The 14,389-nt window shown below is 50.4% G+C and overlaps 1 protein-coding gene across 3 annotated transcripts in view; it reads left to right on the forward strand.

Annotated features, from left to right (window-relative positions):
- The window catches only part of KDM2A (lysine demethylase 2A), a 110,827-nt gene extending 100,958 nt beyond the window's left edge, over window positions 1-9,869 (forward strand). For all 3 annotated transcript variants that reach the window (XM_032414491.1, XM_032414490.1, XM_032414489.1), the window contains 6 exons: window positions 1,462-1,551; window positions 3,511-4,223; window positions 6,154-6,317; window positions 6,917-7,075; window positions 7,655-7,870; window positions 8,284-9,869. In XM_032414491.1, the coding sequence (XP_032270382.1) occupies window positions 1,462-1,551; window positions 3,511-4,223; window positions 6,154-6,317; window positions 6,917-7,075; window positions 7,655-7,870; window positions 8,284-8,465 (1,524 nt within the window). In that variant the 3' untranslated portion in view covers window positions 8,466-9,869. The remainder of the gene's footprint in view (window positions 1-1,461; window positions 1,552-3,510; window positions 4,224-6,153; window positions 6,318-6,916; window positions 7,076-7,654; window positions 7,871-8,283) is intronic.
- Window positions 9,870-14,389: the final 4,520 nt, after the last annotated feature.

The raw sequence follows: 14,389 nt of genomic DNA on the forward strand, positions 1-14,389 counted from the left end.
GTTTTACATGCATTCTCTTGTTTACGTCTTTTTTTTTTTTTTTAAGATTTTATTTATTTATTTGACAGAGAGAGAGACAGCGAGAGAGGGAACACAAGCAGGGGGGGAGGGAGGGGGAGAAGCAGGCCTCGCACGGAGCAGGGAGCCTGATGCGGGGCTCGATCCCAGGACCCCGGGACCATGACCTGAGCTGAAGGCAGACGCTTAACAACTGAGCCACCCAGGCACCCCTTGTTTACATCTTTTTAAAAAAATTTTTTTTAAAGATTTATTTATTTGAGAGTAAGAACACGTGAGTGGGGGAAGGGGCAGAGAGAGAGAGAATCTCGAGCAGACTCCCCGCTGAGCACAGAGCCCAATGTGAGCACGAGCCTGAGATCATGACCTGAGCCAAAATCAAGAGTCAGACGCTTAACTGACTAAACTACCCAGGCACCCCTCTTGTTTACATCTTGAAGACAGCCCTGTGAAGTCCGGTCTACCCTATTTCTTCATATTTCTTTCCATTGAAAGGGCATTGGTGCTGGTATTTTGTTGATTTTTCCAAGGGTGACAACTATATCATGACTGCCACTTGGCTGACAGTGATTGTAAGGTACTGTTAATTGTGAGAAGCAGCCCAATTTTAGAAATACTCAAATGTGAAAAACTATGCATCTTAGGATCAATAAGATAGGGTATCATCTCCATGTTGATAAAGTGATTACTCTATGCTAAGCATTTTCCTAAACACTTAACAGGTAATTTATTTAATCCTCACTACAACCCTGTAAGATAGGAATTGTTATTTATCCCCACTTTACAGTTGAGAACACTGTCACAGAGACCAGGCCACTAGTATCTGAACCCAAGCAGTCATAATTACTGTGCCCCACAATCAAGATGAGGTCTGGCACCTTCTGAATTGTATAGTCAGTTCCTTTTGCAAAGTGGCAGGAAACTTTCAGGAAAATAAATGTGTCGGAAGAGATAAATACATAATCTGTATGTCAGGAGAGACCCCACATTGACCCAGACTCTTGGGAATCTCCTCATGGAATCTAACTTTGGTCAAGTAACCAAGAGTGAGGGTGGCCAGTCTCCCAGTGGCTGAGTTTTTCCTCCCCTGTGGGTCAACGTGTTTACGAATAGGTAACTTCCTCGTTCTTCCCAACCATGTGGCTGTTACTGAGTGATAAAGGAGCCTTAAGAAACAGGCTGGGGTGGGGGCGCCTGGGCGGCTCAGTTGGTTAAGCGTCTGCCTTTGGCTTGGGTCATAATCCCAGGGTCCTGGGATCGAGTCCCACCTCAGGCTCCCTGCTCAGTGGGGAACCTGCTTCCCCTCTGCCTGCGGCTCCCCCTGCTTGTGCGCTCGCTCGCTCTCTCTCTCAAAAAATTAAATCTTAAAAAAAAAAGCTGGGGTTTGTTTCGTTTTGTTTGTTTTTAATGAGATAGATTTTTAATATCCCTGTCTTACTGTAGATGGATGGAGAAGGGCTGCTTAATGAGGAATTGCCAAATTGCTGGGAGTGTCCAAAGTGCTACCAGGAGGACAGCTCGGAGAAAGCCCAGGTAAGGGAGCTTTTTCCAGACTGCCCTGGAGAAGAAAGGAAATGCTGGGCTTGGGGGATGGCTAGAATACGTTTGCCTTTGCAACTTTATTCACATGGTTTTTCTGACCCACAGAGATTATTTTGTATTGTGTATGATATCTTTCCCCCCGCTTTGGTTAATTTTTTTTTTTTCTTTTGTTTGAGTTTTTAATGTTTGGGTTTTTTTTTTTATTACTGAATACTGTTCCACTTGGAGTCTGCAAATTGCTGAGGTCCTTTTACACTCTGGGACCCTAAAAAAAGAGGCAGCACAGGTGGGTTATTTGAGGAAGGCAGTGAGGCGAGCACAGTTGCTCCTGAGGAATGAAACTAGAAGGAAGGCAGTGACCTGAGGCAGTGGGTAAGTACAGTGGTGTGCTGGAGTTTCCAGTTAAGCAGGCTCACATTTTTGTCCTCTTCACCTTTGTGGCCTTGCAGAAAGCCCTGCCCATGTGCCCAAACATGTCCTACAGAGGTAGCCCCTCCCTGTAGGGGGACCAGTGCCATGACCTTGGCCCTGAGTAGTGGAGGTTGCTGGCCCAGTGGGTAATGCTAAAGGGCCAAAAGGACTCTGGTTACTCAGACCAGCAAGAACAAGACCTGTTGAGGGCACATGCGGAGGAGGCAGCTGGCCTAGTGGCAGCCATCCAGGCCCCAGTGGTCTCCCCTGGGTCCATTGCACAGGAGTAGAGACAAGTTTCCTTATCTTCTTTCTATTTCTTCCCACTTCGGCACTGAGGTAGTTGAATTTTCAGTCTGTCTTGGGAGTGCAGGGATTTAGAGTTGACTAGTGCTGAAGTTCTCCTTCCCTCAAGTTCTTATACTGGAAGCTTTTACAGTTTTCTTCATGGGCAGCAGCGGCAGCGGGGGTAGTGGTGGGTGTTTGCCTCCCTCCTGTAACAGATGGGCTGACAGATGCTGTGTTTTGGGGTTACCTTCTTGCATTGTAAAAGCCGGCACCCAAAAGGTGGTCATTCTCTTCCAACCGTAGTGCTCTAAGAAGGTATAGAGGAAAGGGAGCGGGGCTTGTTGCTGAGGGACAGAAACTGTCTCCTTGAGGAAAATGTGAACCACTGCTCGCTGATCCCTAGTGGAACACTGGTTCAGCATCATCACGGCAAAGTCACAGTGGGCTCCAGGAAGAGACAGGTGGCCTAGGATGAGGTTGTGGGCCTTTGTGGAACGTTGGCTTCACTGAACCCAACCCAGATTCCTCTTCTTCATCCAGCGCAGATGCCTCTGAAGCATTGCAGTTCCTCACAGAGGTTCTCGTTCTCTGCTTTATCTCCCGTGCAGTTGCTCTCTAGGGATAGGGTGGGGTACGGAGTGGAAGCAGCAACCTGGTAGAGTCCATCTAAGACACTGGTGGAGCTAAAGTGGTGTTCACTGCTGTCAGATTCTGTGTCCTGGTTGAAACGGCATCTGTACGCTGCTTTTCTTCTACCACAAGCATCTACCATCAGAAGCATCTCCAGGGTGAAGGAGCTAAATTAGAGACAGAATTAAAAATGGTCAGATTGCATAGGGGTAAAGTTGTGGCCTCTTTAAAGGATATCTTTATCCAGGGAATTATAATCCCAAAATTTGGGGCAAGAGATGCATAAGGTGGGCTGTGGAATCATGCAGCCCAAATTTGGATCTCACTCCTCTATACTTGGACACAAACCTTTGTGTTACAGGTAGATTTCCCAAGTGACCTATTTTAAGGGTTTGTTCTGTAATCAGCTTTCTCCAGCACAGACTTGAGCTCAGTTGCCGATCCAGCAGATTGCAGACTCTGAGGAAGTGACCACCCTGTAGCCTGCAGCTACCCCTTTCAGCATAGAAGAGCAGCGATCTGTCTTCTTTCGAGTCTCCTGAGAGCAACCATGAGGCTCACGTAAATTTAGAGGGTTTTGGAGAAAGGCGCTGACGGGGCTTTTGGGGGCCTGTTTTGCAGAAGCGGAAAATGGAAGAGAGTGATGAAGAAGCCGTGCAAGCCAAAGTCCTGCGGCCCCTGCGGAGCTGCGACGAGCCCCTCACACCCCCGCCTCACTCACCCACTTCCATGCTGCAGCTCATCCATGACCCAGTCTCCCCCCGGGGTATGGTGACTCGGTCATCCCCTGGGGCTGGCCCCAGCGACCACCACAGTGCCAGCCGCGATGAGCGCTTCAAACGGCGGCAGTTGCTGCGGCTGCAGGCCACAGAGCGCACCATGGTACGGGAAAAGGAGAACAATCCCAGCGGCAAAAAGGAGCTGTCTGAAGTTGAGAAAGCCAAGATCCGGGGATCGTACCTCACTGTCACGCTGCAGAGGCCCACCAAAGAGCTCCACGGGACCTCCATTGTGCCCAAGCTGCAGGCCATCACGGCCTCCTCTGCCAACCTTCGCCATTCCCCCCGTGTGCTAGTGCAGCACTGCCCAGCCCGAACCCCCCAGCGTGGGGATGAGGAGGGGCTGGGGGGAGAGGAGGAGGAAGAGGAGGAGGAGGAGGAGGAAGATGACAGTGCAGAGGAGGGGGGTGCAGCCAGGCTGAATGGCCGGGGCAGTTGGGCTCAGGATGGAGACGAAAGCTGGATGCAGCGGGAGGTCTGGATGTCTGTCTTCCGCTACCTCAGCCGCAGAGAACTTTGTGAATGTATGCGAGTGTGCAAGACGTGGTATAAATGGTGAGCAGGGATACAGGGATCAGGAATAGGGGTACGGGAGTAGGTGGCAGGTTTTCCATATGAGAACTGCATGTGTCTTGGCATCTGGAGGCTTGCTGGGTCCCCAAGGACTGAATCAACTCAGTCTGTTCCCTAGATAGTGGGTCCTGTTAAAGATGTGGCCATTTGTGCCTACAGGTGTCCTCGGGGAAATTTGACCCTTTGCTTCCTCTCCCTGCTCCATATTTTCCCGTTTCTCTTTACTGGATATATGAAACTGATTTAGGGGATGTATTTGTACAGTTTGTGCTAAAACTTTAGTCATTAGTTTTCCCCCCTCACGTAACCTGTACTCATCACAGTTGTTGAAGAGCGTGTGCTGTGCCAGTCACTCCTGTTGCTGGTGACACAGATGACCGCTCTTAAGCTGCTGCCTCAGTTACCTCTCCATCTGCTGAAAGAGGTGGACATGCTTTTCAAAAAATGTGAATGTGTTCACAGTTTTCCAGTTTTTATTCTTATGCCCTAAGTCTGGACCAGAATTCCTTTCTCTAGGAAGCAGAGTCCAGTTTTGAAGCTTCCTGAGACTTATTCATCCTTCCTAATGAGACCTACCGTTCCTTCTCAAGCTCAACAGTAAGACACTTGGGGGGGGGGGGAAGTCCCTCGAGATGATGAACAAACGTTTCCATAGGGCATTAATTTTTCCCGTGGTTCCTAGACCCTAGGACATATCATATCCTTTGTATCTGGGTCAAGCCCAGTTACAGTAGTTCTCAAAATGTGATGCTCAGACCACTGGTGGACCACTGGCATTACCTGGGATCTTGTTAGAAATGCAGATTCTCAGGGCCCGTTTCAGTACTTCTGGGTCAGAACCTTTGGGGGTGGGGCCAGGCAATCTGTTTTTAACACGTTTTCCAGGGGCTTCTGATACATGTTAAAGTCTGAGATTCACTGCTCTATCATAAGCAGCTTGTTTTTGCCATACAAGTCTCATGTGCCATTGGTGAAATATTTTCAGTCTTTAAATAAAGACCTCATTCTTTGCAAACGCGAGTTTATTTCCCAAATCTGAATTAATATGTGATCTACCCAAATTGTCCTAATATTTTCTCTTTGTAGGGCTAGCGGGCCTGCCTGGCTCTATCTCTCAGTTTCCAGGCCAAGTCACATAAGACTCGTATTATGTGCTGTCTCCCCTTCCCCTGCTGACCAGACTCTGAGCCAGGCTTGGGGGCAGGGGCTGTAAAATATTAAACAGAAGCCTGCGTGTTACACTGCTGTTTGTGGCCTATGGACTGTAGACTGCAGTGGAAAGGCAGGCCTTTCCCTTCCAGTTCTGGTCTGGACTGGAGCAGAAAATAAAAAGATAGCACTGAAGAAACCCAAGACAGGGAGAAGACTCTCCTGGCCTGATGGTGAAGAGCCTCTTTCGGCCTGATACAGTAATGGGCCCTGTACAGCTTAAGGCAGGTTGGATTGTATATGTGCCGAGGAACGCCCGGCATCCCAGGCGGCTGGGCTTGACTGACAAGGGAGAGAATGGAGGCAAGCCTAAGGCTTCAGGCAGTAAGAAGTCAAATTTTTTAATACTTCCTTCTACAAGCTTTGGTGGGAGCCATACTTTAATACAAATGAGGGATTATAGTATATTGTTTGCTGTGTGTTCCTAACAATTGTGTTCTCAGCCCTTCCAGAGCAAATCGGTGAACTGGTCAAGTTATCCACTACTTACCCTGTAGGGTTGCAGTAAAAGACAAGCCCTTTTCTCTGAGGCAAAACAAAGAACCCGGGGCGTGGTACTTGTCTGCTTGTAGAAGAGCCTAACTAGCAGGTGGCTCTCCGCGAGCTCTGCTTCTCCCAGAAGCCCATAGCACCCTTTGATGGGAGCTCCTCTGACAAGGGGTACCGGGTTATTGATGGCCAGTTCTCTCTCCTTCTATCACAGGTGCTGCGACAAGAGACTTTGGACAAAAATTGACTTGAGTAGGTGTAAGGCTATTGTACCCCAGGCTCTCAGTGGTATCATCAAGAGGCAGCCAGTCAGCCTTGACCTCAGTTGGACCAACATCTCCAAGAAACAACTGACGTGGCTCGTCAACAGGCTGCCAGGTGAGCAGGCAGGGAAGGCTGGCTCTAGGAAGTGCTGCTTTAAATTGCTTTAGGGCAGGGTGCCTGGGTGGCTCAGTCGGTTGAGCAAATGCCTTCAGCTCAGGCCATGATCTCGGGGTCCTGGGATCGAGTCCTGCGTCAGGCTCTCTGCTCAGTGGAGAGCCTACTTCTCGCTCTCCCTCTGCTTGTGCTCTCTCTCTCTGTCAAATAAATAAAATCTTAAAAATAAAATTGCTTTAGGGCAAGATCGGGCAGCAGTCCCATGCCATTGTCATCTTCCTGCTTATTAGCAAGGGCTTCACGTAGGGCCCTCTAACTGCCAGTCCCCAAGGCACCACTCCAGACTAACTGGACTAGTCAGTTATCACCCGGACAGCAAAGACCATGAATCTTGTTGGCACAGCCACTGCAAAGATTTGAGTATGACACTGCCATGATTGGCCCCTTAGAATGCCTTCTTCCCCTCAGCATTTTGAGGTCTTAGGAAGACAGGAAGTCACTCACACTTACTATATTACTCTGGTAGGAACTAAGCAATTGGTTTTACCACCAAAGCTGGAAAACGTAATAGAGTGTATGGTTGGTTCCTTCCGTTGTAGGACTGAAGGACCTCCTCCTCGCAGGCTGTTCCTGGTCTGCCGTGTCTGCCCTCAGCACCGCCAGCTGCCCCCTCCTCAGGACCCTTGATCTTCGGTGGGCAGTGGGAATCAAGGACCCTCAGATTCGGGACTTGCTGACTCCACCGGCTGATAAACCAGGTATGCTCTGGGCCTGACTTCTCTGTGTTCATCTTAGGGTGGCTTTGTCTTTTGACAGACGGTCTCAGAAACTAAAGAAGTGTCCGAGATGATGCTGTGGATGAGTGCAAATGGAGAACAGAGTGATGGGCTGTGTGTAAGTGCAGGTTAGCTATTTACAGCCGTCTACCTGCCTGCAGGCAAAGGAGGGAATCGTCTTAGGGGGTGCTGGAGTTTGGGACCCAGATAGTGTTATCGTGAGGAAGTCTGGGAAGTCTTCATGGTTGAGGTGGGACATTAAAAGCTGTTTGCGTTGTGGCCTAGAAAAGTGTGGGAGTGTGGAGAGGGGTGGAGCGTTCCACACATACCCTTTCGCTGTGTAAATGAGGCATAATCTAGCAGCTGGGAAGAAAGAAAACGTGTCTGGTTTCCTAGAAACTGCCCCCACACCCCGCTCACTGCCTGCAGGCAGGACTGGGTGTGGGCAGTTCTGCTTAACCCCTGCAAGGAGGTCTGGCTAGGAAGGAGCTGAAGCTGCCTGCAGCTTTGGAGCTGGACTAGAGGTAAGTTTTGACCTAGGCTCTTTCCTTGCCTGTGCAGGTCAGGACAATCGCAGCAAGCTCCGGAACATGACTGACTTCCGGCTGGCAGGCCTTGATATCACGGACGCCACGCTTCGCCTCATCATTCGTCACATGCCCCTCCTTTCTCGACTCGACCTCAGTCACTGCAGCCACCTGACAGATCAGTCCTCCAATCTGCTCACCGCTGTTGGGTCTTCCACTCGCTACTCCCTCACAGAGCTCAACATGGCAGGTACGCCGCTGTGACGTTTCATGACAGACAGTGCCCTGTGCCTCCTGAAGGGCTCAGCCCTCCCTGGAGCTTGACCAGTAAAACAGAGAACCTGGGTCTATTTGAACTGAATTGTTTCCTCATATCTGGACAAGGACACGGATTTCTCTCTCTTTTCACTGATCGGGGGATGGAGGCCTCAGGTAGTTGTCAGGTGCCTGCGGGCGTGGCCATTGCCGGCTGCAGTTTGGTCAGCCTTGTGGAGCAGCGAGTGGGGCGTCAAGGGGCACTTCTGGTCTCTGAGCCAGGTAGTTACGAGACAAAGAGGGCTTTTGCTTAGCGTTTTAAGGGAAAGAGCTGGGGACTGGGTGGCGGAGGCAGGCTCCTGTGGATGCGTGTACACAGCATTGTCCTCATGCTCACTGTCCTCACAGGTTGCAATAAATTGACAGACCAGACCCTGATCTACCTACGGCGCATCGCCAATGTCACCTTGATCGACCTTCGAGGATGCAAGCAGATCACTCGAAAAGCCTGCGAGCACTTCATCTCAGACTTGTCCATCAACAGTCTCTACTGCCTGTCTGACGAGAAGCTGATACAGAAGATCAGCTAAAACACACGCAGCCCAGACTGCACAGGAAACCGATCTTCCCCTGACTCCCCAGCCAGGAGAGCCTCTCTCCCCGACCCTGCACGGGCTCTGAGGCCAGCGTCACACTCCCTCTCTGCTCTCTTGTCCCTTGAGCCCTTCCCCTACAGGCGGGGCAGAGAGGGTGGTAGACACCAGGCTTACCTGCCTGCTCCTCTCCCTCCTGAGGAGAAAGGAGTAGAAAATTGATCCGAATCCAAGGGGAAAGCACAGGCTGCGTGCTGTCAAGGTGCCTGCTCGCTTGCTCACCTGCCCACCCGCCTGCTCGCTCACCGGCCAGGAGGCCGGGCTCTCAGTCTGGGGTGTCTGTGCAACCGTCATCTGTGCGGGGCCCGGGGGCCCTTCTCCCCATCCATGGTCCCCAGCCGTGCCTGGTTCTGAGCAAATTTCCAGGGAAGAAAGCGGCCCTGTCTCCGTGGCCAGGTTCTCCTTGTGGTGTCCAGTGCGTGTCTCTCCTCCACCACACTCTCCCGGCTTATGCAGGAGGGGCCGGCAGCCCCAGGAAGGCCAGACCCATGCCGATCATACTGGTGCTGTTGAGGTGTATAAAACCTCTCATCCGTGTCCATGCTCTCCCCCTTCCTTTAGCTTGATCCTGTCCAATGCTCGTGGTAGTTCACGTAATGAGGTTACCCCACCCCAGACTTGCCTGCTAGTCTCTATGAGGTCCTTGTTGCACTTATTGGGGTTGAAGCTCTTCAGAGGAGCTGGAACTGTGTACCCCAGGGACACCCCCATTTTATTGCTTCCTAGGCAGATTCTGAGACAGGCACCATCTCCTTGTTCCCCTCCCTCTTTAGCCTCCCACTGCCCATTCCACATGTCCCTCCTTCCTGCCTGGACAGGGCTTTCCCAGGATGTGTGTCCTCAGAGGGAGCAGCTGATCTCCCCGAGCTGGGGAGAGCAGAGAACTTGGCTCCCCACTGCCTCCCAGCAGGCTCTGGGCCTCCGGGGTAGTGTAGCCCCCAGAGCCCAGCCTGTGTTCAGCCCCAGTGGCTCACTGATCTGGCACCTTGTGGCGGGGTGGGGGGGAGGGGGGTCCTGCTTTGAAGCCAGTCACCTGCCCTCTGCCTGTAGCCGTGGAAGGGGGTGTGCATGTGCCTCTGTGTGTGTGGCTGAGTGTGTTACACGTGTGTGTGGAGGGAGGGAGGGAGGGGAGCATGGTGTCTCCCACTCCACCGCCCTGTGTTGAGCCCCATCAGCTGCCCCCTTTTACTTTGCATTGAACGGCCTGTCCAAAGATCCTCTCTCTAGGGCAGCAGAGAGCTTTTTGCACTTTAAAAAAAAAAAAAAAGAAGAAAAAAAAAGGAAAGAAAGGTCGGAATTTCTTTTGGGTCAATATTTAAGTGTGTGAGGAGATGCTCAATAGCAGCAGCCTGTGGCGAGAGCTTGTAAGTGATAGCGCGGATTTGCACTCTGCTCCCCATCTGTGAGGATAGCGATAGCACAACCTTGCCCCGCCTTCTCGTCCTCCAGCCCCCTCCCTTCCTGGCCCCTTTCCTGCAGCCCAGTCTCAGGCTCTCCTCCTCCTGAAACCCTGCGGGGGGAGGGGAAGGAGCCCAGGCACCAGGGGTCTGAAGCGTGAGCCGCCCTGAGGAGAGACGCCAACTGCACACTTGCCACTTCCAAAGCAATAGAGGCAGAGGGGATCCCTCTTTGCCACCTAGCCCAGCTTTGACCCTGGCATTGACTGGCCTCCTAAGAAAACTGGGTCCTGGGAAGGGGTGGCATTGTGTCTGTTTCTTCCAATCTGCTGATTCTCTTGGCTGCACCTTAAAAGCAGCAGTCTGCTCCCGTGACCCTCTGCCCCTTCCATTGGTCTCCAGGCCCCAGTGACCTGGGGCTGAAACTTTGAGGAAATGCCAGTGACTTATTCCAGAGTGCCTCAGTTAGGGGAACTTCTCTGTAAAGAACCCTGGGTATTGAGCAAAAACCTTATTAATATTATTGTTAATGACCTATAATTGGAAGCTTCCTGCCTTTTTTTGGTTGCTCCTGTGGAAAGTACTGAAAAGATTGTTTCATTTTGTTGTCTTTTTATAAAAGGGGAGGTGGAGAGACCCCTTCAGAGCAGGGATTGTGCCGGGAGAGTGCCTCTGACTTTGGGACATTTCATCCACAGAAGTTTCCAAGCTGATGGTTTGGTTGGGGGGGAGGGGGTTTTTATTTTCGTTTGTTTTTGGTTTGGAAAAACAAGCATTTTTACCGCGCACGTAAATTGGTCAGCAGGAAAGGGAGCCCAGGAGTGGCAGCAGATGGACCTATGCCCTTGCTGGGTTTCCTTTTTCTCTAGGACTGTGAGGGGGGGAAATGGTTTTTAGAGGTGAGGGTTGGTCCGCGTGGAGGAAAGAAATGTCTCTGGGGACAGAGGATCCCGGGAGTCCCATCACATTTCCCGCAATCTGCTCTGAGATGTGGCCTTGCCAGGAGAGCCTGCCCTCCTCAGACTGCAGGGCCAGACACCCCGCCTCCATCTTTCCAAGCACCGGGGCGAAAAACCACAAAGGAAAGGAAGAAAATTTATATATATATAATATAAAATCACTTGGTGATTAAAAAAATAACTGCTCCATAAATAAAACTCCTAAAGTCACTATGTTTAAAGGGTTTGGTTGTGTTTTTTTTGTTTTTGTTTTTCGGAGAAATATTGTAAATATATATTTTTTGTTGCTGATTTAGAGTCAATCTCCAATGTTGTGCTAAAAATTTTAAATTAAATGTAAGCATTAAGGGGGCAAGTCCTGCTATCTCAATTGACACATTGGGGTTATTTTGGGCCAGGGAAGGAGGGAAGCTAGTTGGACTTTCGTTTTCTAAACGTTCTCCACTATTGGTTTTAGAAAGAGCAAGGACATCTTTCCTCTGACACATGGGAATGGGAGATATTTGTGTAATAAAATTTTTAAAAGACAAAAAAAGAAATAGCCTCCAATGGGAAATATTTTGATTTGGGTTTTGGGTTCTGGGTGGGTTTTTTTTTTTTTTTTTTTTTTTTTTTTTTTTTTTTTTTTTTTAATAAAAAGGCTTTAAAAACAACCAAAAACAAAACCTTTTCTGCCTTGATGTGTGTGTGCGTGAGAGTGTCAGGTCATGCAGGCTCCGATGCTGGAGGCCAAGGCCAAGGCTGAGCAGAAGCAGCAGAACTGCCACATGTCTGTACTTACTTGCCTTGCCTTTTTTTTTTTTTTTTAATGTCAAAAAGCATTACCTGCTTCTAGAAACATCATGCATTTTACTTGATCAAGGTGAACTTTTTAACGGATGTACAAATGTGATTACCTGATTCCCTGAAGTCCCCATCCCCCTCCCATGGTGCTATGCTGAGAAGGCCTGGGGATTTCTAATCTTGCCATCCCTGGAGATTTAAGGCCAACCTCCATCCGCTAAAGCTGCAAAACAGGCCCGTTGAGAGTGCCTGCTTAAGGTCACTGAGCAAGGTCTGGACCAGACAGGCAGGCTCCAGTCAGCATTTGTCCCACCACATCTTGCTGCTTCTCATCACTTGGCTTGTTGAGTACAAGCTTGCAGCTGGTAGATCAGTATGCTAGGTGCCAGCCGACTACCACCTCAGCCCTGATGGCAGCATCTCGGGAGAGCTGAACTCCCATCTGGGAGGTCCTGAGTAGGCTTCCACCACTACCTTCAAGGGAGCGGGGAATCCCTGCCCATCCTACTCCCAAGGCTGACAGTGAAGGACCATCTCCAGCTCTGCACATTCTAGAAGGACAGGGTCTCAGACAGGAGTTAGTTGATTTCATGTTGGTTTCTTGAGGATGGATATGGATGTGGTGGTGTTTGGATGTTGCCAGGGAAGGAAGGAAGAGTGTCAGTTTTGCATCCTAACTATCTCAGAAACCCATCTGCCTCTCGGTTACCTCATCTCTGCCACCCTACTCAAAGCCACCATTGTCTGGAACCTTGACCACAGCAAGAGCCCTGAGTGCCTCCCAGCCTCCAGTCCAACCCCTGTCCTCCATGATGGCAGCCAGAACATTTTTCTTTAAAAGACAGATTTGAGGGGCACCTGAGTGGCTCAGTTGGTTAAGCGTCTGCCTTCAGCTCAGGTCATGATCCCAGGGCCTTGGGATCGAGCCCCGCATCAGGCTCACCGCTCAGCAGAGAGCCTGCTTCTCCCTCTCCCTCTGCCTGCCACTCTGCTATCTCTCTGTCAAATAAATAAATAAAATCTTAAAAAAAAAAAAAAAAGACAGATTTGACTACTTTGCTTAAAACCCATTAGTGTGTTTCTCAGGACAAAGGCCTCAAGCTTCCTCACTCACCATTTGCCCCTCCTACTCCTCTCCACCCATACCTAACTTTCTTTGAGTCCCACCCTCTCTGGGCCTTTGCTATTTCCTCTGCTAAGTACCCCTGCCTCAGTTTACTTGTTGCTTTCCTCCGGGAAACCATCTCCCACCCTGTCCAAGACTAGTCCTTTGCTCCCATGGTACCCTACTGCCTTTTAGGACACTAAGGTCCTCTTCCCAGCTAGTGGGAAGCTCCACGAGGACAGTGATCAGTCTGTGTTGCTCCCCACATCATCCCCAGCAGCAGGTGCAGAGCTTAGCACCTAATAGGTGATGTTCCCAGTAGCTCGGATCCCCAGAGGCCCATCCTTCCCCAGTGCAGTCAGTCTGTTGCCACCTTCTCAAAACTCACTTTTTCCATTACCTCATACAACTTTACGCTTCTTTCTTGTGCTCATGCTACCAGCCTCTTTGTGGGTGGGGTGGGGGCTCTATCCAATCTAACCTGCATTCAGCTATGAATTAATCTTCCTAAGGCGCACACAAAAATCTTAAGTAATCCTCCAGGGTCATACCTAAACTCAGTAAACTCATCCTGCCACTGGCATTTGTAAAATGGCACATGGTAGGTGCTTCTAAGAGGACTTGGATGACACATTTGTGGTCCCCAGGCTTGCTGTGGTTTTCTTTGGGTTTGTTTGTTTTTAAGTATTTATTTATTTGAGAGAGAGCACGAGCAGGGTGAGGGGCAGAGGGAGAAGCGGACTCCCTGCTGAACGGGGAGCCCAATGCGGGGCTCGATCCCAGGACGCCGGGATCATGACCTGAGCCAAAGGCAGACACTCCACCGACAGAGCCACCCAGGCGCCCCAGGCTTGCTGTGTTCAGGATGTGCTACCCTCACTACAACTATGGACATTTTCCTTCAAACCTCTTCCTCCAAAAGCCCTTCCATTTCCCTTCCACCCAAAATGGAATAACCTGTCATTCTGTGCCTTTTGTAGGCAACAACAGTGTAGTAAAAGCAGCAGGCACCCGAGGCGCTGCGGTGGCTCAGTCGGTTAAGCGTCTCCCTTCAGCTCAGGTCATGATCTCAGGATCCTGGGATCGAGCCCTGAAGCGGGCTCCCCACTGAGCAGGGAGTCTGCTTGTCCCTCTGCCCCTCCCCCCCACTCAGTTATCTCTCTCTCTCAAATAAATAAAATCTTTTAAAAAAAATAAGGTGAGGAACTGACATGGATATTGAACTTAGCTGAAGTGCCTTGGCTAATAAAACCAACCTTAAGGCTGGCCCCAGAGTCAGTCCTATCCACCTGGCTCCCTAGGCTCTCTGTGTACACGTGATGACATTTCATTCACACGCCAGCCCAGGGGGCAGGTGCCTTCGTTCTACAGATGACGAAGCCAAGGCTCAGAGAGGTGAAGCAAGGGCTCTAGGGTCAGCGGCCCAGCTGGGATGTATGCGAACACTAGGCCAGGGCCTACAGCCTTTACCCCAGCTCTCCCATGCCCTGCTGAGCATCCACCCGTCTCCCATGGCTCCTCCAACTCCTTGAGGGTGGGGCTAGCCTTAGCTAGCTCAACCTCCCGCTTCATCTGTTCCAGGAATGGTGGGATAAGGACATTTACTGAGCATAATGA

This window comes from Phoca vitulina, unplaced genomic scaffold (assembly GCF_004348235.1).
Source record: "Phoca vitulina isolate PV1807 unplaced genomic scaffold, GSC_HSeal_1.0 scaffold16, whole genome shotgun sequence".
NCBI lineage: Eukaryota > Metazoa > Chordata > Mammalia > Carnivora > Phocidae > Phoca > Phoca vitulina.